Below are 27,711 nucleotides of genomic sequence, written 5' to 3'. Positions count from 1 at the left end.
GATGCCTGAGAGAATTTTAAGGCCCAGACCAGTTGGATTTTCTCTCTACTATATAATGTGCCTGTAAGCTGTGTTCTGAACTTCTCTATCCTCTGAGGATGACGTACCTCTGTTTCCAACATTTGGGATCCATTTCACTTTTATTTTGACTTTCTTTATTACTTTATTAAATATAACAAAAGACAAACTTTCTCCATGAAACATTTTCTCTTAAGAACTTCCTCCAGTTACCTTCCCAACATGTCTGACAGGATGTCCAGAGCCTCTAACTGAACGGAGACGTCTTCCTGTTTCCCCATCGCTCCGATCAGCTGGGAGGTGATCTTCTTACACACACCCACTGTCAAACACACACACACACCCACTGTCTGTCACACACACCACACACACACACACACACACACACACAACACACACACACACCCACACCACACACACACACACACACACACACACACACACACACACACCACACACACCACACAACAACCACCACACACACCACACCCACCACACACACAACACACACACACACACCACACACAACACACCACACACACACACACACACACACACCCACACACACACACAACACACACACACACACACACCCCACACACACAACACCACACACACACACACACACACACACACACACACACCACCACACACAACACATGTTGGCACCAAGAGTGTGTGAGACCCTTTGAAGGGTGGAGAGTTTCTGGAGAGGAAGAGGAAGAAGATGAGGAAAAGATTCTGGCAATCCTCTACGTCCCGATGTCAGAGATATAAACGGGAAGTTATTATACCATAACAAGTTTTATTCTCAGTGGCTTTAAGTTCATTTGTGTGGAAATACAGGGTGGAATGTAACTACGTATATTTACTCAAACAAAGTGTACATTTTTAAGTGCTTTTACTTCAATTCAGTGACTTCTTATCATGCTACGTTACTCTTTAACTCCACTATAGAGGGGAATATTGTACTTTATACCGCACTACATTCATTTAACAGCTTTAGCTATTTCACGAACGTAATATTTCCAGGTTTGGATCGGATAAACTAACCAACAGTTTATACAACGTCAGCTTAGTCCATTAATCAATTAACCAATTAGAGACGAGGCTTTCATGAACATTTAAATATTTATTTCAGTAAATAATGTGGATTTTATTTTATACGGTTCTCATGGACAATTAAGTATTTATTTTACTAAATATTATTCATTTGTAAGAATCTAATTTTATCTGTGATAAGGCTTTTGTAATCACATACAAATATTCAAATACATTGAAAGAGTACACACAAAAAGGCAGCCTTTAAAAGACTCCTCACTACCATCTATCTTCTGTTCCTCCGTACTTCCTCATAGAAGGTTTATTGTATCTGCTAAGCCTCGTAACAGCTGCCAAAGAGCCTTTTTATCTTGTTTAAAATGAAAAGCTTTACAAATGTTTCCCTCAACGGCAGAGAAACAAACAGTTCAATGCATCTGGAAACACGGAGAGAAAAAAATAACATCTCTGTCCCATTCACACACACACACACACACACACACACACACACACACACAACACACACCACACACACACACACACACACACACACACACACACACACACACACACACACACACACACACACACACACACACACACACACACACCAACCACACACACACACACACACACACCCACACACACACACACCACACACACACACACACACACACACACACACACACACACACACACACACACACACACACACACACACACACAAAATCATTATGCAAAAGCGTTCTGTACTTTTAGACTACCGAGTCATTATTGAGAAATGTCTCATTATGATAATTTTGAGAAGCTAAACAATTATTTTTAGATATCTAATCATTATTTAGCATATTAACTCATTCATTTAAGATACTAAGTCATTATTTCTTAGATATTAAGTCACTATTTTCAGATACTGTGTCATTAGGTTTGAGGTATTTCATCATTACCAAGATACCATGTCATTATTTTGAGATAATAACTCATTGTTTAAACTTTTCTAATTGAAATGACCAGAATATTCTCTTTGTCTTTCATTCACAAGGCCAACAAATCTAAATGTCTTCATTTTATTTTGTTACTCTACGTGCAGAGATGGCCTTCCTCAGTCAGGAAACCAATGTGTTGTCCTTAAATCTAGTATCACGTGAGCGTGGCAGCAGATCTCACCGACTTGATGGCCGCCCTGATGACTGACGGTTGCTAGGCACTGGATGTACGTCCTCGCCATGGAAACGGGCGGGGCCTTTGCGAGCTCATTGGTCAGGTGTTCAGTCAGCTGGGAGAAGAGGGCGGGGCCACGCGTGAGGTTTAGATTATTTCCCTGTCTCAATCCAAATTGAACTGTATGAAATAAAAAGGCACATTTGTCTTGTAGTAAATACAAAGGGCGACCTGGAGCCAATCCTGCAATTTCCCCACAAGTGAAAGAGTTGACATGCTGAAAACCCAACCCCTGCAGGGGGGTCTGGGGGGATTCTCCCCCAGGAGATTTTTTGAAATACTAACATAAAATACACATTCTGGTACTCTCTTGAGAAGAAAAATAAATAAATCTATTGCTACACATTTAAAAAATGAATGCCATTTTAGTTTTTTGTTACTTTGTTCTGAAAGCTGAACCTGCTGCTCCTCACAGAGAGAAGAGGAAGAGGCTGTGTGAATTACTTTACATTGTGGATAAGGGTGGATAGCCCCCATTGTTCTGTGTGTCAAAATGAAAGACAGCCCACACAACTATCAATCATCAAACCGTGGGGTCTTATTTCATTACGTGTTGATTTCTATCAACACGTAGTGTTGTATCGATGTATAGAGATGTACTACCGCAAAAGTATTCTCCGTCGGGACTTCCTACAACAACACCACGCCGTTATCGTGATTCTGATTGTCCAGAAGACATTATCAAAGATGTTTTATTGAGAAGACGATCACTACGTGACAAAACATTTCAAAACCGTTTCTAGTCTTCGGTATTTCCAGACAAGTGGCTGCTGAAATCAATCTTACTAACTGCTGTCTGTGCAATTTACTCCGCGAGTTGGCGGACTTTATTTTGCTTACTTTAACATCATTTTTTCATGGCGGGGGCTAAAGTGGGGCTAAGCCATTTCTTGGTATGGCTGTAGCCTACCCCAGCGCCGCCACTGCACACAGCAGTGATTAATAGTAGCCTACGCATGACACCAGCCCAGCATACCGACATCAGCTAGCGTTAGCTTAGCAAGCTAAACTAACGCTAACTAGGATAACCGCCAAAGTGTGTTGACAGACGAATTATACCTGAAGTCAAGCCATGCCTTTACTGAGCCCCCGAGCCTGTTTTCCAGGTCTTCCAGCGTTTTTCCTCGTTTTAATGCCATTGAACACCATTTTTGATCAGAATAACAGCTAAAGGTAAAGCATATCTCCGTTTTTTTTTGCTACCTAAAGCTAACACACTAAAGCCTAAAGTGTTGTGGGGCGTAACAGGCAACTAACGCATACGACCTTACCTTCTAGAAGTCTGGGTGGATTTTTGTCAACTCCCAGTCCAGTCAGTAGAAAGAAACGTTTTGCTGCAACCTGCTGCAACCTGCTGCTGACTGCTGTCTACTCTGTGCGAGCCCCAAAGGATGATATAATCAGGGGTGCACACAACTTTCTCAATGAGGTACTCAACTTTGTTGTACAACTCACGATTGTCAACGGGTTGGCGTCAGTGGAGTACAGCGCTTCACGATTGTCAACGGGGGGGGGGGGGGTGGCGTCAGTGGAGTACAGCGCTTCGCGATTGTCAACGGGGGGGGGGGGTAGCGTCAGTGGAGTACAGCGCTTCACGATTGTCAACGGGGGGGGTTGGTAGTAGAGTACAGCGCTTCGTGACTGCGGAGTGTGTGAACGTTGTGATCAGCTGTTTTAGCGCAGGGCTGCTGTACAGACCGACGTTAACAGCAGCCCTGCACACGGAGACCGACTGTCGTCCGGTGAACTAACCGCCTTCTGGAAAAGCTTCACATTTACGTCGGTACGCAAATGCGCTTTGTGACACAAGTGACGGTACGCATGTCAGATTGTTGCCGCGCATGCGTACCTGCGTACCAGTTATGTGCACCCCTGGATATAATGCATAAAAACAATACTTATTTAAATGCGTGTGCTGTTCTTCCTTGGGTAATAAAAAAAATGAACAACCTGCACACCTGTTTTTGTCTTTGACACTGTATGTGTCTGTGTGTGTATGTCTGAGAGTCTGAGAGTCTGTTCTAACACATACAATCGGTGTTCTCTAAAGTAAAAATTCACTAAGACGTACAGACCTCAGCTCCCGCAGGAAACCACAACTTTTGGGTTCTGGGATATATCTGAGACCCATAATATATTCCTAAAATAGCATGATAGGAGATCTTTAAACACCTGTGTCTTCAGCAGTGTGAGGGCCGGCTCCTCCCCCCCGGGCCTCATGTTTCCCTGCAGGCTGGTTCCCCCTCGGGTCTGTCTGAGCAGCGAGGAGAAGGCGCTGAACACGTCCGCCCTCACGTTCTCCTCGCGCTCCTTGAAGCGGGCCAGCAGGGCGGGGCAGACGGAGGAGAAGAAGCTCAGCAGGAGGTCCCGCCGCGTCGCGATCAGAGACTTCCAGACACTTGATGGAGGAGCGACGCACCTTCCAGCTCATATCGTCATCGTCACTGTACTCATCGTCTGACTCTGGAGAATAGAGGAGAGATGGTTATTTTATTCTTTTTTAGAACTTTCTATTTATTCCACAAATATATATCATACATGGAGATGTAAATAAAAATCACACCCGCCTCAGTTGACAGTCCACTCAAATCTACACGTTATTGCTCACAAACACACATTACCCCTTTCCTTCTAAGTCTTGGCAAATTATACATAAATACACATTCATTTAAATTCTCTGACCTTCCCCTGGGTAGCCGGTACAGACAGGTATGCTTACAAATAGACGGTTATTTTTCAATGGACTCAGACAGAACATCTTTACTGTGTTTCCATCACTTATCATAGGCGAGAACTCAAATAATATAAAGTATATCAAGATATGTTTGACCAATTACCTTGATTTCTATACAGAGATCCGTAATGAGCTACCTCCGTGCCTTACCACAGCATCTGGCTCTATATCAGACAGGGCCACCATGTTAAATTGTTTTAATGAGCATTTTGTGTCCTGTGGCTCTCTGTTTGATTCAGTCACTAACTCTGCTTCTGTGAACACCACAGTCTGTGACTCTGAACAATGTGGTCTGGAAAACCCTTTCAGTTTTACTCCTTTTACTGTTAATGTTGTTCATGAAGCATTATCTAAGTTAGATCCTAAGAAACCGGCCGGCCCGGACAACGTAGAACCTTTCTTTTTAAAGATAGCTGCAGATTGTATTGCTCCACCTCTCACTTCTCTTTTTAACCTCTCCCTCAGCACAAACACAATTCCACAAGTATAGAAGTCAGCGTATGTCTTGCCTTTACTAAAAGGAGGGGAGGAAACTATTTTAAATAACTATAGGCCCATCTCTAAATTGTCAGTTCTGGCTAAGGTTCTTGAACGCCTAGTGAGTGAACAGGTAAAGGTGTTCTTATGTACAAATGACATCCTGTCTAAACATCAGTCAGGCTTCAGAAAGCAACATAGCACCATCACTGCCACAATGAAAGTGGTGAATGGCATTACGAGTATTTTAGATAAAAAGCAGAGCTGTGCAGCTCTATTTATTGACCTGTACAAAGCGTTTGACACCGTCGATCATCGCATCTTAAAGCAGAGGCTACTCAGTATTGGCTTATCCAGCCATGCAGTGGGGTGGTTTGTGAACTACCTCTCTGAAAGGTCCCAATGTGTTCACTTTGATGGGCTGTCTTCTGAGTGGTTAAACATTACTAATGGTGTTCCTCAAGGTTCTGTTTTAGGTCCACTTTATTCTCCATCTACATCAATAGTTTAGGTGAAAATGTGGATGAAGCTACTTTACATTTTTATGTGGATACGATACGATACGATACGATACGATACGATACGATATACTTTATTGTTCCCGTAAGGAAATTTGTTCTGGACTCCGTCCTGCAGTGCATCCATGTACATATACAAACATAGTGGACATTAAGAGACATACACATATCATCAGTCATACACCGTTTGAACAAACACAATACACACACGTACATACTGACAATGGCGACCTATTGCACAACCCTCATGGCCAACATTAAAAAAAGTACATTTCATTACATTTGACTACATATCATTTCATTAAGAAGCTTAATCGACATAGGTAGGAATGAGTGCTTATAGTGGTTCAGCCTGCTCCTGGGAACCCTGAATCTTCTACCAGAAGGTAGGAGCTGGAATTCTGGGTGGAGTATGTGGGTGGGATCAGACACCATTTATTTTGCCTGTCTGATAATGGACTGCTCGTATATGTTTTGGAGAGATGGGTGTTTTTTAACCCCCATAATCTTCATAGCAGTCTGTACTAGGCGAGCGATCTGTGACTTTGACTGCACTGTCAAGTTACCATACCAGGCAGTGATACCATACCTCATGATGCTCTCCAACACTGCATGATAGAACAGTAACATGAACTTCTGGTCGACTCCGAAAGCCCGGAGTCGACGCAGAAAGTACAACCGCTGCTGAAGTCTAGAGCACAGACCTTGAACATGCGCCTTCCAGCTGAGTGTATTATCTAGATGGACACCAAGATACTTATAGGAGCTGACCTGAGTTATGGGTTCGTTGTGGATAACCACCGGCCTAAGGTCACCCACTGCCTTTGGGTCCCACACCATCTCCTCAGTCTTCTTCACATTCAGCACCAGATGGTTAAAATCACACCACTGCACAAATCTCTCTATTTCAGAGTGATAAGCCGATGAACTGCTGCCTTTGTGCATCAAGCCAAGGATGGCTGTATCATCTGAGAATTTGATGATATAGTTCTCCGGGTGGATTCTCGTACAGTCGTTTGTGTACAATGTGAAGAGGACCGGGGAGCTCACACAACCCTGGGGAGCTCCTGTACTGATGGTCCAGGGCTCTGAGAGGGCATTGTTGACCCTGACATGCTGAGTGCGATTGGTTAAAAACGAAAAATACCATTTCAAGATAAAAGGATTTATACTGATCTTTATCAGTTTTTGAAGCAAGATGTGAGGCTGCAGTGTGTTAAAAGCCGAGCTGAAATCCACAAACAGTAGGCGTACATATGCCTTAGGGTCTTCCAGGTGTTTAGTGACCAGGTGTGTGATGCTATTTAGAGCATCGTCTGTGCCACGCCCTTGCTTATAGGCAAACTGAAAAGGGTCTAAATGTACATCAACCTCTTTCTTTAGCAGCGGCACCATGATCCTCTCAAAACATTTCATGACAATGGATGTCAATGCAATAGGCCTAAAATCATTGTTTACCTTTGGACAAGGTTTTTTGGGGACAGGTTTTATTATTGATTTTTTCCAGAGGGTGGGGATGGTGTGAAGATCAACAGATTTTTGAAATATGGGACACCATGCTGATGTCAGTTCTTCTGCAAATGTCTTCAGAAGGAATGCAGAGATGCCATCTGGCCCTGTGGCCTTCTTAGTACAGGTGTGTTTGAAAAGTGATTGGACCTTTAAAGGGTCAATCAGCACCCTTTCATCCTGGTCAGTAGCAGAGATTGTCTCTAAGATATCTGTACATTCAGAGGAGAAGTCCTGGGTTTCAAATCTCATGTAAAAGTCATTCAGTTCATTTGCTTTTTGCAGGTCATCAGAGGTACAGAGAGTTTTTTTAGCTGGAGTCATATTTGTGATTGCCTTTTTGCCTTGTGATGACACCGTGATGTACTGTGCAGGTCCCTCCATTAAGGAGGCTGTTGTTAAATTACAGGCTGTTTTTTAACATTATTCAGACTCAGCTCTCTGAACTTCAGCTTCTTTTAAATGTTGAGAAAACCAAGGTAATGCTCTTTTCTAAAGCTAAAAAGACTCCAGAGACTGCTTTGGATATTGTTACTATGCAAGGACAAGTACTCCAAGTGGTTAGCTGTTATAAATACCTTGGTATCTGGCTTGATGATTGTCTTACTTTTAAACTGCAGGTCATTAATCTGCTTAAAAAGCTGAGGGTTAGACGAGGTTTCTTTTTCAGAAACAAGTCCTGTTTCTCTTTTGAAGCCAGGAAAAGGCTCTGTGACCTTTTGACCTGTGCTAGACTATGGTGATCTGATCTATATGAATGCACCTGCCCATTGCCTGGAAAGGTTAGATGCCGCCTATCACAGTGCTCTGAGATTTGTTACTAACTGTAAAGTACTTACTCATCACTGTACCCTGTATGCCAAGGCAGGTCTGCCTTCACTTACTGTACGGAGGCTCAGTCATTGGTACATGTTTATTTATAAAGCTATGTTGGGTAAACTCCCAACTTATATATGCTCCTTGATCTCACAGAGAGTGGCAAGTAGCTATTGCCTGAGATCCCAGGATGTGTTTTTATTACATGTGCTAAGTGCTAGGACTGTTTTAGGTACTAAAGCTTTTATGTGCGCTGCTCCTCTAGCTTGGAACACCATGCAAAACAAATTGAAACTGAGCATTTTGGTTCCCTTGCATCATTTTAAAGCGCGGCTGGATGAAATGTTATTAGATACCTGTCATTGTGAATAGGTTGCTAATTTATACCCCTGTAATTATGTTGTGACGTCCTTTTTGTTTTCTGTTGTTTTTATGTGTAACCAATGTACCGCAGGTCTCTCTTGAAAAAGAGATCGTTGATCTCAATGGGATTTTTAACCTGGTTAAATAAAGGCTACAAACAAACAGAGATAATATTGTAGGGTTCTGACTCTTGAGTCCAGAGAAGAGAGGTTATTTTTAATGGATTCATCTTTTCTCTCATTGTGTTTACATCACTTCTCATTGGCCGAGGAGATTCAATTACATTTTCTATCTCAATCAATCTGAACAGACCCACAAAACAATGCATTATGGGTCTTTGTATTGTACATTATTAGATACAGACATGAGACTTTCTCTTTAAGATCCAAATACCTGAAAATTAGGACTAACACTGACTGAAAGGCAGTGCTGGAAGTTCTCTACTTACATCCACATTTGTGGAACTTTAGAGTATTTTTCAGATTACAAGTTACTAAGTAAAGTAAATAAGGTAACAATTGATTTTCTAACAAATCATTCAAACTGAGTCCTCAGTCAAATATAACCTCAAGACACGACTGAACACAGATTACTGTCAAACTTGTATTAAAAGTTATCAAAATAAAAACAAATTAATATAATATTTAGCTTATAAGCTCTTTACTGAAAACATTGTACTGATGTTAGTCTTTTGTAATCATACATGTATATATGGTAAGTACATTAAATATTCTTTCATCAGTTAAATGCAACATACTTATAAATCGAGAAACAGTTTTTATTTCAGTTTTAGTAATACCCAGCAGTATTTGAAACAGCACAAAACATAAATGAATACACACCTTCCTCCAGCCCTTCCTCCACGTCCATGCTGTCTTCCTCCTCCTCTTCATCGTCATAGTTGTAGTTCGGGTCAAAGGTCATGAACTTAAGGCAAAGCTTTGTCACCGTGGCAACATCTCCTTTGGACAGCTGTCAATCAACGGAAACAACAACATGAAGGTGTCTGTGTGTGTGTGTGTGTGTGTGTGTGTGTGTGTGTACCTGCGTATAAAGGCTTCAAAGGCCTGGAAACAGTACTCTCTCAGCTCGTCGTCCTCCACGTCCGTGAACTTCAACACCATCGGGATTAACTTTTCTAAATACACACACACACACACACACACACACACACACACACACACACACACACACACACACACACACACACACACACACACACACACACACACACACACACACACACACACACACACACACACACACACACACACACACACACACACACACACACACACACACACACACACACACACACACACACACACACACACACACACACACACACACACACACAGCTTATGAGTTTCTAGATGTGTTCTTTTTTCGTAAATTGAGAATGAAAATGTCAAAATGAAGATCTTTTCAAAATAAAAGTATGTTAGTAATCGAGATGGAAACTGATATCCAAAAGGTACGGGGGAAAAAAAGATGACAACTTAGCCGTGTGATTGAAAAAGATACTTTAAAATCATTATGCAAAAGCGTTCTGTACTTTAGACTACCGAGTCATTATTGAGAAATGTCTCATTATGATAATTTTGAGAAGCTAAACAATTATTTTTAGATATCTAATCATTATTTTAGCATATTAACTCATTCATTTAAGATACTAAGTCATTATTTCTTAGATACTAAGTCACTATTTTCAGATACTGTGTCATTAGGTTTGAGGTATCTCATCATTACCAAGATACCATGTCATTATTTTGAGATAATAACTCATTGTTTAAACTTTTCTAATTGAAATGACCAGAATATTCTCTTTGTCTTTCATCACAAGGCAACAAATCTAAATGTCTTCATTTTATTTTGTTACTCTACGTGCAGAGATGGCCTTCCTCAGTCAGGAAACCAATGTGTTGTCCTTAAATCTAGTATCACGTGAGCGTGGCAGCAGATCTCACCGACTCGATGGCCGCCCTGACGACTGACGGTTGCTAGGCACTGGATGTACGTCCTCGCCATGGAAACGGGCGGGGCCTTTGCGAGCTCATTGGTCAGGTGTTCAGTCAGCTGGGAGAAGAGGGCGGGGCTACAGCAGGGAACCAGGTGACCCAGAGCCAAGATGGAGCGCTTCCTCACCGCCATCCTGGAGCTGGTCAGCTGACCAGATGGATGGATATTAGGTTTATCTGAAGGGTGTCTATTTTAACTCACAACCAATATGCAACGTGGGTAGGCAGTTCATTAAAACATCACTATTTTGAGATGCTTACTCTTTGTTTTCAGATACTAAACTTTGTTTTGTACATTCCCAAAGATATTGAAGTGACTGTTATTTTGTATATATTGATTGTTGTGCTTTTATCTTAAAGGTAGGGTAGGTAAGTTTGAGAAACCGGCTCGAGATCGCTAGAATTTGAAAATACACAACCGGAGAAAATCTGCCACTTCCTTACAGAGCCCCTCCTCCAACACACACGAACGCGCACATGACCAATGAGGGCACGAGATAAGTTTGTGCACAGATGGAAGGCTGACAGGCAGGTAGGCCATCCAATCATTTTAGCCGGGACTTTTTACAGTACCACGGCTTCCACAGATGACATTTTTTTATGGATTTTGTGTCAAAGCACTTCAGATATTCATTGCTTTCGGGATGTTAAGAGCATTCCTTGGAATATAACAAAAAGTGTATCTCGAGCCGGTTTCTCAAACTTACCTACCCCACCTTTAATGTGTGCATATGTATACATGTGTCTGTTGATTGTGTATATATAGGATATACATATTTTATACATATTTTTATATATCTTTGTTATAGTATTCTGTATTGTGGGAAACGGTATCTCGATCTCTCTGTCTGTACACACAAACTGAAAGATTGACAATAAAGTTGACTTTGACTTTTTTCATAAATACAATAAAATAACATATAATAATATGATCAAAAAAACTATTATTGCTACTAATATTCTGATTTGATCATATATCATTTGATATGATATTCCCTCTTGTCTTTTGTTATATATGTGTTACCTGAGGGAGCAGACTGGAGAGCAGAGCGCTGTGGAAACTGACCAGAGCACCGCTCAGCCTGTGAAAGACAAATGAAATCATTAAAACAACAACAATCAATAATGAATGAGTCAATGAACACAAAGATAATGCTGGTGTTCAGTATAATGTGAACATTCATCATATATTAACAATTGAGCAATTTAAATTAGCTAATTATAAGAGACAAACAGCTGAGATATTTCCATCTTAACCAAAGCTGCTTGAAATGTTTTATAATGTTTTGTGGTTACTGTCGTGACAAACTATCATATAATCATTTAAAACATATAGACTTATACTCTGGTTGGCTTTTACTCTGTTAAATTGTATGTTTAGTCTTGTATGTGTTTAACAGAGACATATGTTAAGGATTTACATTTCTGGAGGGCAAAGGGAAATGTAAAAGGGGAATATGCAATTGGTTAAGGACGAGGGGGTTTTATGGTTTAATGGTGGGGATGTTAGATGATGCCTGAGAGAATTTAAGGCCCAGACCAGTTGGATTTTCTCTCTACTATATAATGTGCCTGTAAGCTGTGTTCTGAACTTCTCTATCCTCTGAGGATGACGTACCTCTGTTCCAACATTTGGGATCCATTTCACTTTTATTTTGACTTTCTTTATTACTTTATTAAATATAACAAAAGACAAACTTTCTCCATGAAACATTTTCTCTTAAGAACTTCCTCCAGTTACCTTCCCAACATGTCTGACAGGATGTCCAGAGCCTCTAACTGAACGGAGACGTCTTCCTGTTTCCCCATCGCTCCGATCAGCTGGGAGGTGATCTTCTTACACACACCCACTGTCAAACACACACACACACCCACTGTCTGTCACACACACACACACCACACCCACACCCACACCCACACCCACACACACACACACACACACACACACACTACACACACACACACACACACACACACACACACACACACACACACACACACACACACACAACACACACACACACACACACACACACACACACACACACACACACACACACACACACACACACACACACACACACACACACACACACACACACACACACACACACACACACACACACACCACACACACACACACACACACACACACACACACACACACACACACACACACACACACACACACACACACACACACACACACACACACACACACACACACACACACACACACACACACACACACACACACACACACACACACACACACACACATGTTGGCACCAAGAGTGTGTGAGACCTTTGAAGGGTGGAGAGTTTCTGGAGAGGAAGAGGAAGAAGATGAGGAAAAGATTTCTGGCAATCCTCTACGTCCCGATGTCAGAGATATAAACGGGAAGTTATTATACCATAACAAGTTTTTATTCTCAGGTGGCTTTAAGTTCATTTGTGTGGAAATACAGGTGGAATGTAACTACGTATATTTACTCAAACAAAGTGTACATTTTAAGTGCTTTTACTTCAATTCAGTGACTTCTTATCATGCTACGTTACTCTTTAACTCCACTATAGAGGGGAATATTGTACTTTATACCGCACTACATTCATTTAACAGCTTTAGCTATTTCACGAACGTAATATTTCCAGGTTTGGATCGGATAAAACTAACCAACAGTTTATACAACGTCAGCTTAGTCCATTAATCAATTAACCAATTAGAGACGAGGCTTTCATGAACATTTAAATATTTATTTCAGTAAATAATGTGGATTTTATTTTATACGGTTCTCATGGACAATTAAGTATTTATTTTACTAAATATTATTCATTTGTAAGAATCTAATTTTATCTGTGATAAGGCTTTTGTAATCACATACAAATATTCAAATACATTGAAAGAGTACACACAAAAAGGCAGCCTTTAAAAGACTCCTCACTACCATCTATCTTCTGTTCCTCCGTACTTCCTCATAGAAGGTTTATTGTATCTGCTAAGCCTCGTAACAGCTGCCAAAGAGCCTTTTTATCTTGTTTAAAATGAAAAGCTTTACAAATGTTTCCCTCAACTGCAGAAACAAACAGTTCAATTCATCTGGAAACACGGAGAAAAAAATAACATCTCTGTCCCATTCACACACACACACACACACACACACACACACACACACACACACACACACACACACACACACACACACACACACACACACACACACACACACACACACACACACACACACACACACACACACACACACACACACACACACACACACACACACACACACACACACACACACACACACACACACACACACACACACACACACACACACACACACACACACACACACACACACACACACAAAAATCATTATGCAAAAGCGTTCTGTACTTTAGACTACCGAGTCATTATTGAGAAATGTCTCATTATGATAATTTTGAGAAGCTAAACAATTATTTTTAGATATCTAATCATTATTTTAGCATATTAACTCATTCATTTAAGATACTAAGTCATTATTTCTTAGATATTAAGTCACTATTTTCAGATACTGTGTCATTAGGTTTGAGGTATTTCATCATTACCAAGATACCATGTCATTATTTTGAGATAATAACTCATTGTTTAAACTTTTCTAATTGAAATGACCAGAATATTCTCTTTGTCTTTCATCACAAGGCAACAAATCTAAATGTCTTCATTTTATTTTGTTACTCTACGTGCAGAGATGGCCTTCCTCAGTCAGGAAACCAATGTGTTGTCCTTAAATCTAGTATCACGTGAGCGTGGCAGCAGATCTCACCGACTTGATGGCCGCCCTGATGACTGACGGTTGCTAGGCACTGGATGTACGTCCTCGCCATGGAAACGGGCGGGGCCTTTGCGAGCTCATTGGTCAGGTGTTCAGTCAGCTGGGAGAAGAGGGCGGGGCCACGCGTGAGGTTTAGATTATTTCCCTGTCTCAATCCAAATTGAACTGTATGAAATAAAAAGGCACATTTGTCTTGTAGTAAATACAAAGGGCGACCTGGAGCCAATCCTGCAATTTCCCCACAAGTGAAAGAGTTGACATGCTGAAAACCCAACCCCTGCAGGGGGGTCTGGGGGGATTCTCCCCCAGGAGATTTTTTGAAATACTAACATAAAATACACATTCTGGTACTCTCTTGAGAAGAAAAATAAATAAATCTATTGCTACACATTTAAAAAAATGAATGCCATTTTAGTTTTTTGTTACTTTGTTCTGAAAGCTGAACCTGCTGCTCCTCACAGAGAGAAGAGGGAAGAGGCTGTGTGAATTACTTTACATTGTGGATAAGGGTGGATAGCCCCCATTGTTCTGTGTGTCAAAATGAAAGACAGCCCACACAACTATCAATCATCAAACCGTGGGGTCTTATTTCATTACGTGTTGATTTCTATCAACACGTAGTGTTGTATCGATGTATAGAGATGTACTACCGCAAAAGTATTCTCCGTCGGGACTTCCTACAACAACACCACGCCGTTATCGTGATTCTGATTGTCCAGAAGACATTATCAAAGATGTTTTATTGAGAAGACGATCACTACGTGACAAAACATTTCAAAACCGTTTCTAGTCTTCGGTATTTCCAGACAAGTGGCTGCTGAAATCAATCTTACTAACTGCTGTCTGTGCAATTTACTCCGCGAGTTGGCGGACTTTATTTTGCTTACTTTAACATCATTTTTCATGGCGGGGCTAAAGTGGGGCTAAGCCATTTCTTGGTATGGCTGTAGCCTACCCCAGCGCCGCCACTGCACACAGCAGTGATTAATAGTAGCCTACGCATGACACCAGCCCAGCATACCGACATCAGCTAGCGTTAGCTTAGCAAGCTAAACTAACGCTAACTAGGATAACCGCCAAAGTGTGTTGACAGACGAATTATACCTGAAGTCAAGCCAGCCTTTACTGAGCCCCGAGCCTGTTTTCCAGGTCTTCCAGCGTTTTTCTCGTTTTAATGCCATTGAACACCATTTTTGATCAGAATAACAGCTAAAGGTAAGCATATCTCCGTTTTTTTGCTACCTAAAGCTAACACACTAAAGCCTAAAGTGTTGTGGGGCGTAACAGGCAACTAACGCATACGACTTACCTTCTAGAAGTCTGGTGGATTTTTGTCAACTCCAGTCCAGTCAGTAGAAAGAAACGTTTTGCTGCAACCTGCTGCAACCTGCTGCTGACTGCTGTCTACTCTGTGCGAGCCCCAAAGGATGATATAATCAGGGGTGCACACAACTTTCTCAATGAGGTACTCAACTTTGTTGTACAACTCACGATTGTCAACGGGTTGGCGTCAGTGGAGTACAGCGCTTCGCGATTGTCAACGGGGGGGGGGGGGGGGGGGGGGTGATAGTAGAGTACAGAGCTTCGTGACCGCGGAGTGTGTGCACGTTGTGATCAGCTGTTTTAGCGCAGGGCTGCTGTACAGACCGACGTTAACAGCAGCCCTGTCTGTGCACACGGAGACCGACTCTGTCGTCCGGTGAACTAACCGCCTTCTGGAAAAGCTTCACATTTACGTCGGTACGCAAATGCGCTTTGTGACACAAGTGACGGTACGCATGTCAGATTGTTGCCGCGCATGCGTACCTGCCTACCAGTTATGTGCACCCCTGGATATAATGCATAAAAACAATACTTATTTAAATGCGTGTGCTGTTCTTCCTTGGGCAATAAAAAAATGAACAACCTGCACACCTGTTTTTGTCTTTGACACTGTATGTGTCTGTGTGTGTATGTCTGAGAGTCTGAGAGTCTGTTCTAACACATACAATCGGTGTTCTCTAAAGTAAAAATTCACTAAGACGAACAGACCTCAGCTCCCGCAGGAAACCACAACATTTGGGTTTTGGGATATATCTGAGACCCATAATATATGCCTAAAGATAGCATGATAGGAGATCTTTAAACACCTGTGTCTTCAGCAGTGTGAGGGCCGGCTCCTCCCCCCCGGGCCTCATGTTTCCCTGCAGGCTGGTTCCCCCTCGGGTCTGTCTGAGCAGCGAGGAGAAGGCGCTGAACACGTCCGCCCTCACGTTCTCCTCACGCTCCTTGAAGCGGGCCAGCAGGGCGGGGCAGACGGAGGAGAAGAAGCTCAGCAGGAGGTCCCGCCGCGTCGCGATCAGAGACTCCAGACACTTGATGGAGGAGCGACGCACCTTCCAGCTCATATCGTCATCGTCACTGTACTCATCGTCTGACTCTGGAGAATAGAGGAGAGATGGTTATTTTATTCTTTTTTAGAACTTTCTATTTATTCCACAAATATATATCATACATGGAGATGTAAATAAAAATCACACCCGCCTCACTTGAGTCCACTCAAATCTACACGTTATTACTCACAAACACACATTACCCCTTTCCTTCTAAGTCTTGGCAAATTATACATAAATACAGACATTCATTTAAATTCTCTGACCTTCCCCTGGGTAGCCGGTACAGACAGGTATGCTTACAAATAGACGGTTATTTTTCAATGGACTCAGACAGAACATCTTTACTGTGTTTCCATCACTTATCATTGGCGAGAACGTCGGGTTACGTATTGTAACCCTTGTTATATAAACACAGGCGGAGCCCTCTACTGGACTCTATGGGTACTACCTTATCATGCAAGCATTCACCTACTGAGATTTCTATAGACGTAGCCGGCCCCGGGGCGGGCCTACCTGAATGCGTGCGCATCTCACTTCCGTATAAAAGGAGGCCTCGCCTCCTGACCACCATCCTACACCACTCTTCAGCGAGCGGTATAGGACAGACAGTGCCCCCAAGGTAGAGGGCTCCGCCTGTGTTTATATAACAAGGGTTACAATACGTAACCCGACGTTATATCTCTCACAGGCTCCGCCCTCTACTGGACTCTATGGGTACAGTGGGCGGAGCCCCGATGTATGCACGCACTGTCGTCCAGCACACCGTTCCACCTCACTGTCCCTGACCGGCTTTAGCAGCCACTGCGCCTCACTCACCTCTCCCTCGGTTGTAACCGTGGAGAAGTCCGGGCTGCGGCCGATAGAGCACACCCTGACGCGCTTGCCTCGCAAAAAAGTGTGCTCAAAAATAGTGCTGAGGACTCCCGTGCGTCTGCCCATAGGCAGACAGGGAAAGTCTGCAGCCCTGTATGGGTTCACTATGCACTCTCCCTCCTGAGTCCCTAAGGAGCACGGGGAGAACGCAAGTGCCCCCTACGTCCCCCCACTCAGCCACTGACCCTGTGCAGAGTGTGTAGGGACAATAATATGGAGGGCTCTCCCCCTCCTGCCCCCAGGCAGGCGAGGGGAGCCCTTCAGCCCTGTAAGGGCCCAGAGCGCATTACATCACCCCGCGACCCTCCAGGGGTCCGGAGAAATGTAAGCGCATTTACGCCCGGGGAGGGGGTCAGATGCCCACTGACCCACAGCCCCCCCCCTCCTCACCAGTCCTGTGTTGCCACAGCAAGTACAGACGATGAGAAAGAGCCAGACATATCCAAGAGATAAAACTTTATGAAGGGGCCTGGCGTTGACCAAGACGCCACCGTGCATATATCCTCCACACTCACACCGTTGAATAAGGCTGTTGATGCAGCCACAGCTCGTGTGGAGTGCGCACGGACCCCCATGGGACAGGCTCTCCCTGCCTGCTTGTAGGCGTGTGCAATGGTTTCACAAAGCCAGCCTGCCAGGCATTTCTTGGACAGAGCTTTTCCAGTCACCCCGCCCCCGAAGCACACAAACAGCTGTTCAGTGCGTCTCAGGGTAGCTGTGCGCTCTACATAATATGCTAATGCGCGCACCGGGCAGAGGAGGTGTAATTTAGCTTCTCTAGCCCCCCCATGGGGTGGAAGACTAAAACCCCCCAACTGAATAGCCCTCGACCTGAACTCACTCCTTAGGCTCTTGGGCACAAAGGAGGGGTTCGGTCTGAGTGTCGCCCCACTCTGGTCACCCCGAATCAATAAACAGCTCGGGTGCACCGACAGAGCGGTTAACTCGGACACTCTTTTGGCTGACGTTTAAGGCAAGTAACAACGCTGTCTTCCACGACAGTGCTTTCAGGGAGGAGAGCTCAAGAGGCTCAAATGGCCCCGTGACCAAGGCCTCGAGCACCAGCGGCAGGTCCCACTGTGGGGCGGAGGCGTGCACTACAGGGCGCAGCCTCCTGACCCCCTGTAACAACCGCAACATCAGTGGATGAGAGAACGCTGACCCTCATGACAGGACGAGATGGCTGCTGCATACACTTTCACTGTGGAATGAGCAAGCCCTCTGTCCACCAGTAACTGTAAGAAGGATAAAATAGAGCCCAACTCACAAGATAGGGGCTCTATTCCCCGCTCCTCACACCAATGCTGGAATCTCAGCCACTTTGGCCTGTAACAGGCTGTGGTGGATTCTGCTCTAGCTGCCTGGATAGACTGAATAACGCTGTCAGACAATCCACCCTGTCTCAGCCTGTCCCTCTCAGGAGCCAAGCCTGAAGAGGACGGCCCAGAGTGGGTAACGCCCCGATTGCACCTGCCTCTTGAGACATCGACCCCCAGAACTGGGGAATCGCCCAGGGCTGGCCCACCTTCATCTGTGTCATTTCTGAGTACCACGGAGCCCCGACGCGATCCGGTGCCACCAGAATGACTGCCAGACGTTCTCGCCTCACTCTCCCCAGGAGAGGGAGAATGAGACGCAGCGGTGGAAAGGCGTATAGCAGCTTCCTTGGCCATGGCTCGTGTGCAAACGCGTCCACCCCCAAAGGCGGGTCGTCGCTCAGGGCCATGGAGAACCACAGGGCACAGTGGCTGTTGTGCCGGCTGGCAAACAGGTCCACTTCCGCTCTCCCGAACTGGGCCCAGATCTGCTTCACCACCTCCGGGTGAAGCGTCCATTCGCCTGGCAGGGGGCCGCCCCTCGCCATGAGGACGGCCCCCCTGTTCTCCAGTCCCGGGATATGGAGGGCTCTCAGAGATAACACCACCTCTGAAGCCCATAACCACAGCCTCTCCGCTGTGGCCAACAAGGGGGCGGAGCGGACTCCGCCCTGCCTGTTGATATAAGCCACTGTGGTGCTGTTGTTGCTCCTGACCATTACATGTCTCCCTTGAATTAGGGGCATGAAATGCCGGAGAACTAACACTACCGCCCGTAGCTCTAGGAGGTTGCTGTGTTGAGACTCCGTAGAGCCCAGCGCCCACCTATAGCCCTCTTCAGGCAGGTCCCTCCCCATCCTGTTCTGGATGCGTCCGTGAACACTGATGTAGGAGGTTACCCGCCCCAGTGGAGACCCCCTCCGGAGGCGCCCGGGAGACCCCCAGAACCGGAGGTTGCCCTCCACTGAGGGGGGGATGGTCACCAGCCGCCGTTTGTGCCTCTTGGGATCCAAACGCAGACTGGAAAACCACCTCTGCAGGCGGCGCATATGCAGTAACCCCAATGGGACCACAACGTGAGCAGCCGCCATGAGACCCAGAGCCTGCATGACAGTTAAAGCTGTCACTGTCGCCCCCTGTCGCAGCCTGTGCACCGCCCGGAGAAGGGACGCACGTCTGCTCTCTGACAGGGTGGCACGTAGCGCGTCTGCATCGAGCACCACTCCCAAATACAACGCCTGTTGGTGAGGTATGGGGGTGCTCTTTCCCCAATTGATCGCAAAGCCTAATTTGGTTAGGTGTGTGATCAATTGTGCTGTGCAAAACATTGCCTGTTCCCGGGACCCAGCCATGACTATGAGGTCGTCTATGTAAAAGAAAAACTCTCATGCCCTGGGCGCGCAGCGGTTGAAGCGCTGTGGCCACACATTTGCTGAATGTGCGTGGGGATAGGGAATAGCCGAACGGGAGTCTGTTGTACTCGTAGGCTATCCCTTGAAAGGCAAAACGCAGATACTTCCTGTGCTCTGGCACAATCTCCACATGAAAGTACGCGTCTTTCAGGTCGATGGTGGTGAACCAATCGCCCGGCTGCACAAGCCCAGTAACTGTTTGATAGTTAACATGCGAAATTTCCTGCGGCAAATGTGAAGATTCAGGCTGCGCAAATCTAGAATAGGTCTGAATTCCCCTGTCTTCTTGAAAACCAGGAAGTACATGGAATAAAAACCCTTTTCCTTTTGCTGAGGATGCACCACAGACAGCCTGTTTCTGCACCAAAGCCTGAATCTCTGTTGAGAGGAAACCCATCTCCTCCTGGGATGACAGAATTACCTCTCGCATGCCTCTGAATGGAGGTGGGACGCTGCAAAACTGGAGTGAATAACCCGTTTCAGCGTCCTGTCCATCCACTCTGACAGTACACAGCTGAGTTTCCATTCCCCATAATATTGAGTTAATGGACAAGCCCTTAGCTGTGGGGCCGCAGCTATAAAGCTGTGATACTCTCTGGTGACCCGTTCCGCCGCAAAATCCCCCGTGAAAGGAAGATTTGCCCATGGAGGGTCGACACAGAAAGGGCCGATTTTTTATTGAGGTCCCTGAACACACCATCGCGCGCTCTTGTGTGAGCGCGCGCTCCACCCTAACGCTGTTCTCATTACCATGGTAACCAGCATTAACCGGAGTTTTTGTTGACGTAATGTGTCCTGAGGTCCCTGAACACACCATGGGCTCCTGAGAGCGCGAGCTCCGCCATAATGCAGCTCTTACCACTACGGTAAACTGTATTAATTGGAGCCTTTATTCTAGGCGTAGTGTGTTCCCTAACCATAATGCGCCGACTAGCAAGCCCCTGTACCCGCATAGCGCTACTATAGCACTTCCTGCGGTTTATCTCTCTCATCTGCGCATGCCCACTAGCTATCTCCTTTACAGGAGAAATAACCGGGGTAGCGAGTGGGGAATATGTACAGTCAACAATGTGTGTGAGTGCAGGATTGTGAAAACAAATGACACTCAGACTTGGATACAGATCACCTTTTTCTTTATTAGTTTTCCTAATAAAAGGGACCTGGGCATTGAACAGGGAGGAGGTGGGATTCACCCTAGCGTCCTGGGTGGAGAGACCCGTTGAGACGCTTCCTCCCTCCGCCAGTCAGCTGCGTTTTGGCGGAGCTCCCCACCCGGCGGTTCTCTGCTGCTGCTGAGACTGCCGTGGCCGGGCAGCCCGCCCCCGTGAGTGCCGGTACGCTGGCCCCACGGGGTCGGTTGAAGAAGCGGAGGGTGCTACCGGCACGGGACCTTCGTACCGGCGTCTCTCCCTCCGTCTCACCGTTGCACTGCAACTAGCGGCAACATGCGGCTAAGCTGCAGCCTCTCTTCCTCCAGACGAATTCAAACGGCACGTCCTCCAGGTCGTCCATGTCCACCACCTCGAGGTCCTCTTCCTCTCCCTCTCCACGCACCTGCGGGCCGAACTTCCTCGAGAAGTGCTCCGCACGATGCCGGCGGTTTAGCATCGGGATCGAACAGCAGGAAGCACAGGCCGGTGTCTGGCCCGCTCCCTGCTCAGCATGATCCTGTCCCAGGCACTGGAAACACTGACGATGCGGGTCTGCTCCCGCAATCAGTCCAGGACACGACGGGCAACTACGATGCTCCAGGAGTGGCTCCATTTTCACAATATCTCTCCCTTTCTCTACTTCCTTTCTCCCACTTGTACGTCTCGGACTCAGTGCTAGGTTACCACCTCCGCTCGCTGAAGAGTAAAGGATGGTGGTCAGGAGGCGAGGCCTCCTTTTATACGGAAGTGAGATGCGCACGCATTCAGGTAGGCCCGCCCCGGGGCCGGCTACGTCTATAGAAATCTCAGTAGGTGAATGCTTGCATGATAAGGTAGTACCCATAGAGTCCAGTAGAGGGCGGAGCCTGTGAGAGATATAACTCAAATAATATAAAGTATATCAAGATATGTTTGACCAATTACCTTGATTTCTATACAGAGATCCGTAATGAGCTACCTCCGTGCCTTACCACAGCATCTGGCTCTATATCAGACAGGGCCACCATGTTCAATTGTTTTAATGAGCATTTTGTGTCCTGTGGCTCTCTGTTTGATTCAGTCACTAACTCTGCTTCTGTGAACACCAGTCTGTGACTCTGAACAATGTGGTCTGGAAAACCCTTTCAGTTTTACTCCTTTTACTGTAAATGTTGTTCATGAAGCTTTATCTAAGTTAGATCCTAAGAAACCGGCCGGCCCGGACAACGTAGAACCTTTCTTTTTAAAGATAGCTGCAGATTTTATTGCTCCACCTCTCACTACTCTTTTTAACCTCTCCCTCAGCACAAACACAATTCCACAAGTATGGAAGTCAGCTTATGTCTTGCCTTTACTAAAAGGAGGGGAGGCAACTATTTTAAATAACTATAGGCCCATCTCTAAATTGTCAGTTCTGGCTAAGGTTCTTGAACGCCTAGTGAGTGAACAGGTAAAGGTGTTTTTATGTACAAATGACATCCTGTCTAAACATCAGTCAGGCTTCAGAAAGCGACATAGCACCATCACTGCCACAATGAAAGTGGTGAATGACATTACGAGTATTTTAGATAATAAGCAGAGTTGTGCAGCTCTATTTATTGACCTGTCCAAAGCGTTTGACACCGTCGATCATCGCATCTTAAAGCAGAGGCTACTCAGTATTGGCATATCCAGCCATGCAGTGGGGTGGTTTGTGAACTACCTCTCTAAAAGGTCCCAATGTGTTCATTTTGATGGGCTGTCTTCTGAGTGGTTGAACATTACTAATGGTGTTCCTCAAGGTTCTGTTTTAGGTCCACTTTTCTCCATCTACATCAATAGTTTAGGTGAAAATGTGAACTAAAGCTTCTTTTAAATGTTGAGAAAACCAAGGTAATGCTCTTTTCTAAAGCTAAAAAGACTCCAGAGACTGCCTTGGATATTGTGACTATGCAAGGACAAGTACTCCAAGTGGTTAGCTGTTATAAATACCTTGGTATCTGGCTTGATGATTGTCTTACTTTAAACTTCAGGTCATTAATCTGCTTAAAAAGCTGAGGGTTAGGCGAGGTTTCTTTTTCAGAAACAAGTCCTGTTTCTCTTTTGAAGCCAGGAAAAGGCTCTGTGACCTTTTGACCTGTGCTAGACTATGGTGATTTGATCTATATGAATGCACCTGCCCATTGCCTGGAAAGGTTAGATGCCGCCTATCACAGTGCTCTGAGATTTGTTACTAACTGGAAAGCACTTACTCATCACTGTACCCTGTATGCCAAGGCAGGTCTGCCTTCACTTACTGTACGGAGGCTCAGTCATTGGTACATGTTTATTTATAAAGCTATGTTGGGTAAACTCCCAACTTATATCTGCTCTTTGATCTCACAGAGAGTGGCAAGTAGCTATTGCCTGAGATCCCAGGATGTGTTCTTATTACATGTGCCAAGTGCTAGGACTGTTTTAGGTACTAAAGCTTTTATGTGCGCTGCTCCTCTAGCTTGGAACACCATGCAAAACAAATTGAAACTGAGCATTTTGGTTCCCTTGCATCATTTTAAAGCGCGGCTGGATGAAATGTTATTAGATACCTGTCATTGTGAATAGGTTGCTAATTTATACCCCTGTAATTATGTTGTGATGTCCTTTTTGTTTTCTGTTGTTTTTATGTGTAACCAATGTACCGCAGGTCTCTCTTGAAAAAGAGATCGTTGATCTCAATGGGATTTTTAACCTGGTTAAATAAAGGCTACAAACAAACAGAGATAATATTGTAGGGTTCTGACTCTTGAGTCCAGAGAAGAGAGGTTATTTTTAATGGATTCATCTTTTCTCTCATTGTGTTTACATCACTTCTCATTGGCCGAGGAGATTCAATTACATTTTCTATCTCAATCAATCTGAACAGACCCACAAAACAATGCATTATGGGTCTTTGTATTGTACATTATTAGATACAGACATGAGACTTTCTTTTTAAGATCCAAATACCTGAAAATTAGGACTAACACTGACTGAAAGGCAGTGCTGGAAGTTCTCTACTTACATCCACATTTGTGGAACTTTAGAGTATTTTTCAGATTACAAGTTACTAAGTAAAGTAAATAAGGTAACAATTGATTTTCTAACAAATCATTCAAACTGAGTCCTCAGTCAAATATAACCTCAAGACACGACTGAACACGGATTACTGTCAAACTTGTATTCAAATTAATATAATATTTTGCTTATAAGCTCTTTACTGAAAACATTGTACTGATGTTAGTCTTTTGTAATCATACATGTATATATGTTAAGTACATTAAATATTCTTTCATCAGTTAAATGCAACATACTTATAAATCGAGAAACAGTTTTTATTTAAGTTTTAGTAATACCCAGCAGTATTTGAAACAGCACAAAACATAAATGAATACACACCTTCCTCCAGCCCTTCCTCCACGTCCATGCTGTCTTCCTCCTCCTCTTCATCGTCATAGTTCGGGTCAAAGGTCATGAACTTAAGGCAAAGCTTTGTCACCGTGGCAACATCTCCTTTGGACAGCTGTCAATCAACGGAAACAACATGAAGGTCAGTGTGTGCCTGCGTATAAAGGCTTCAAAGGCCTGGAAACAGTACTCTCTCAGCTCGTCGTCCTCCACGTCCGTGAACTTCAACACCACACACACACACACACACACACACACACACACACACACACACACACACACACACACACACACACACACACACACACACACACACACACACACACACACACACACACACACACACACACACACACACACACACACACACACACACACACACACACACACACACACACACACACACACACACACACACACACACACACACACACACACACACACACCACACACACACACACACACACACACACACACACACACACACACACACACACACACACTTTAAAATCATTATGCAAAAACGTTCTGTACTTTAGACTACCGAGTCATTATTGAGAAATGTCTCATGATAATTTTGAGAAGCTAAACAATTATTTTTAGATATCTAATCATTATTTTAGCATATTAACTCATTCATTTAAGATACTAAGTCATTATTTCTTAGATATTAAGTCACTATTTTCAGATACTGTGTCATTAGGTTTGAGGTATTTCATCATTACCAAGATACCATGTCATTATTTTGAGATAATAACTCATTGTTTAAACTTTTCTAATTGAAATGACCAGAATATTCTCTTTGTCTTTCATCACAAGGCAACAAATCTAAATGTTTTCATTTTATTTTGTTACTCTACGTGCAGAAATGGCCTTCCTCAGTCAGGAAACCAATGTGTTGTCCTTAAATCTAGTATCACGTGAGCGTGGCAGCAGATCTCACCGACTCGATGGCCGCCCTGATGACTGACGGTTGCTAGGCACTGGATGTACGTCCTCGCCATGGAAACGGGCGGGGCCTTTGCGAGCTCATTGGTCAGGTGTTCAGTCAGCTGGGAGAAGAGGGCGGGGCCACGCGTGAGGTTTAGATTATTTCCCTGTCTCAATCCAAATTGAACTGTATGAAATAAAAAGGCACATTTGTCTTGTAGTAAATAAAAAGGGCGACCTGGAGCCAATCCTGCAATTTCCCCACAAGTGAAAGAGTTGACATGCTGAAAACCCAACCCCTGCAGGGGGGTCTGGGGGGATTCTCCCCCAGGAGATTTTTTGAAATACTAACATAAAATACACATTCTGGTACTCTCTTGAGAAGAAAAATAAATAAATCTATTGCTACACATTTAAAAAAATGAATGCCATTTTAGTTTTGTGTTACTTTGTTCTGAAAGCTGAACCTGCTGCTCCAGAGAGAAGAGGGAAGAGGCTGTGTGAATTACTTTACATTGTGGATAAGGGTGGATAGCCCCCATTGTTCTGTGTGTCAAAATGAAAGACAGCCCACACACCTATCAATCATCAAACCGTGGGGTCTTATTTCATTACGTGTTGATTTCTATCAACACGTAGTGTTGTATCGATGTATAGAGATGTACTACCGCAAAAGTATTCTCCGTCGGGACTTCCTACAACAACACCACGCCGTTATCGTGATTCTGATTGTCCAGAAGACATTATCAAAGATGTTTTATTGAGAAGACGATCACTACGTGACAAAACATTTCAAAACCGTTTCTAGTCTTCGGTATTTCCAGACAAGTGGCTGCTGAAATCAATCTTACTAACTGCTGTCTGTGCAATTTACTCCGCGAGTTGGCGGACTTTTTTTTGCTTACTTTAACATCATTTTTCATGGCGGGGCTAAAGTGGGGCTAAGCCATTTCTTGGTATGGCTGTAGCCTACCCCAGCGCCGCCACTGCACACAGCAGTGATTAATAGTAGCCTACGCATGACACCAGCCCAGCATACCGACATCAGCTAGCGTTAGCTTAGCAAGCTAAACTAACGCTAACTAGGATAACCGCCAAAGTGTGTTGACAGACGAATTATACCTGAAGTCAAGCCAGCCTTTACTGAGCCCCGAGCCTGTTTTCCAGGTCTTCCAGCGTTTTTCTCGTTTTAATGCCATTGAACACCATTTTTGATCAGAATAACAGCTAAAGGTAAGCATATCTCCGTTTTTTTGCTACCTAAAGCTAACACACTAAAGCCTAAAGTGTTGTGGGGCGTAACAGGCAACTAACGCATACGACTTACCTTCTAGAAGTCTGGTGGATTTTTGTCAACTCCAGTCCAGTCAGTAGAAAGAAACGTTTTGCTGCAACCTGCTGCAACCTGCTGCTGACTGCTGTCTACTCTGTGCGAATCTCAGAGTGGTGCGGGCGAGTATCAGAGTGTTACCATGGTAGCAGTGGGAGAGGGAGGGGCTGCAGTATGAGCGTTGGAAGTAGTGATGTGTCGGTCGCGAAGGAGCCGGTGTTACCGTTTAACTGGTGACACCGGGGAACTCGTGACATTCTATAACGGCAGGAATGTGTCAGGGGCGTGTACTTTGAGGAGCCACGGATAACCAGGAAATACACATTTCGATCGCTTCTTCTGTTGTTTACATTTATCTTTTGGTATATTTGGCTCCATAGGAAAACTTTGATGCACATTCAGTACCA

General features: G+C 44.4%; 3 protein-coding genes and 1 long non-coding RNA gene across 8 annotated transcripts in view; all 4 read right to left on the bottom strand.

Moving 5' to 3' along the window:
- The window catches only part of LOC117475538 (cullin-associated NEDD8-dissociated protein 1-like), a 40,625-nt gene extending 40,244 nt beyond the window's left edge, over window positions 1-381 (bottom strand). For all 5 annotated transcript variants that reach the window (XM_034121814.1, XM_034121810.1, XM_034121811.1 and 2 more), the window contains exon 1: window positions 232-381. In XM_034121814.1, coding sequence (XP_033977705.1) covers window positions 232-299 — 68 coding nt within the window. In that variant the 5' untranslated portion in view covers window positions 300-381. The remainder of the gene's footprint in view (window positions 1-231) is intronic.
- Window positions 328-27,711, bottom strand: LOC117475365 (cullin-associated NEDD8-dissociated protein 1-like). The gene is made up of 9 exons (XM_034121511.1): window positions 27,302-27,711; window positions 25,988-26,161; window positions 25,036-25,159; window positions 16,666-16,955; window positions 9,540-9,669; window positions 4,453-4,743; window positions 2,227-2,400; window positions 688-724; window positions 328-340 (listed from the first exon to the last, which is right to left on the bottom strand). Exons 3-9 carry the CDS (start codon window positions 25,109-25,111, stop codon window positions 328-330), a joined length of 1,011 nt encoding a protein of 336 aa, XP_033977402.1. The 5' UTR covers window positions 25,112-25,159; window positions 25,988-26,161; window positions 27,302-27,711.
- LOC117475541 (cullin-associated NEDD8-dissociated protein 1-like) lies at window positions 9,745-12,606 on the bottom strand. Its single transcript, XM_034121818.1, has 4 exons — window positions 12,457-12,606; window positions 11,740-11,797; window positions 10,665-10,863; window positions 9,745-9,830 (listed from the first exon to the last, which is right to left on the bottom strand). The coding sequence occupies exons 1-4, from the start codon at window positions 12,522-12,524 to the stop codon at window positions 9,757-9,759; spliced, it is 399 nt and encodes a 132-aa protein (XP_033977709.1). The 5' UTR covers window positions 12,525-12,606; the 3' UTR covers window positions 9,745-9,756.
- Window positions 12,952-15,938, bottom strand: LOC117475545. The gene is made up of 3 exons (XR_004555182.1): window positions 15,846-15,938; window positions 14,528-14,701; window positions 12,952-13,040 (listed from the first exon to the last, which is right to left on the bottom strand). It is a non-coding gene; the product is annotated as an uncharacterized LOC117475545 (long non-coding RNA).

Source organism: Trematomus bernacchii, unplaced genomic scaffold, assembly GCF_902827165.1.
Source record: "Trematomus bernacchii unplaced genomic scaffold, fTreBer1.1, whole genome shotgun sequence".
Classification (NCBI taxonomy): Eukaryota; Metazoa; Chordata; class Actinopteri; order Perciformes; family Nototheniidae; genus Trematomus; species Trematomus bernacchii.
The sequence above is the reverse complement of the archived record's forward strand: the minus strand, read 5'-3'. Positions and strand labels throughout refer to the sequence as shown.

Excerpts from the sequence above, each read along its gene's own strand:
- LOC117475541 (XM_034121818.1), bottom strand. The coding sequence starts at position 12,524 with ATGGGGAAACAGGAAGACGTCTCCGTTCAGTTAGAGGCTCTGGACATC. Across the intron at positions 11,798-12,456 it reads CTGTCAGACATGTTGGGAAG|GCTGAGCGGTGCTCTGGTCA; the intron begins GTAACTGGAGGA and ends TGTCTTTCACAG. Across the intron at positions 10,864-11,739 it reads TCTCCAGTCTGCTCCCTCAG|CTGACCAGCTCCAGGATGGC; the intron begins GTAACACATATA and ends CCATCTGGTCAG.
- LOC117475365 (XM_034121511.1), bottom strand. The coding sequence starts at position 25,111 with ATGACCTTTGACCCGAACTATGACGATGAAGAGGAGGAGGAAGACAGC. Across the intron at positions 4,744-9,539 it reads GGAGGAAGGGCTGGAGGAAG|AGTCAGACGATGAGTACAGT; the intron begins GTGTGTATTCAT and ends TCTATTCTCCAG. Across the intron at positions 725-2,226 it reads TCAGGGCGGCCATCAAGTCG|AAACTCTCCACCCTTCAAAG; the intron begins GTGAGATCTGCT and ends CTTCCTCTCCAG.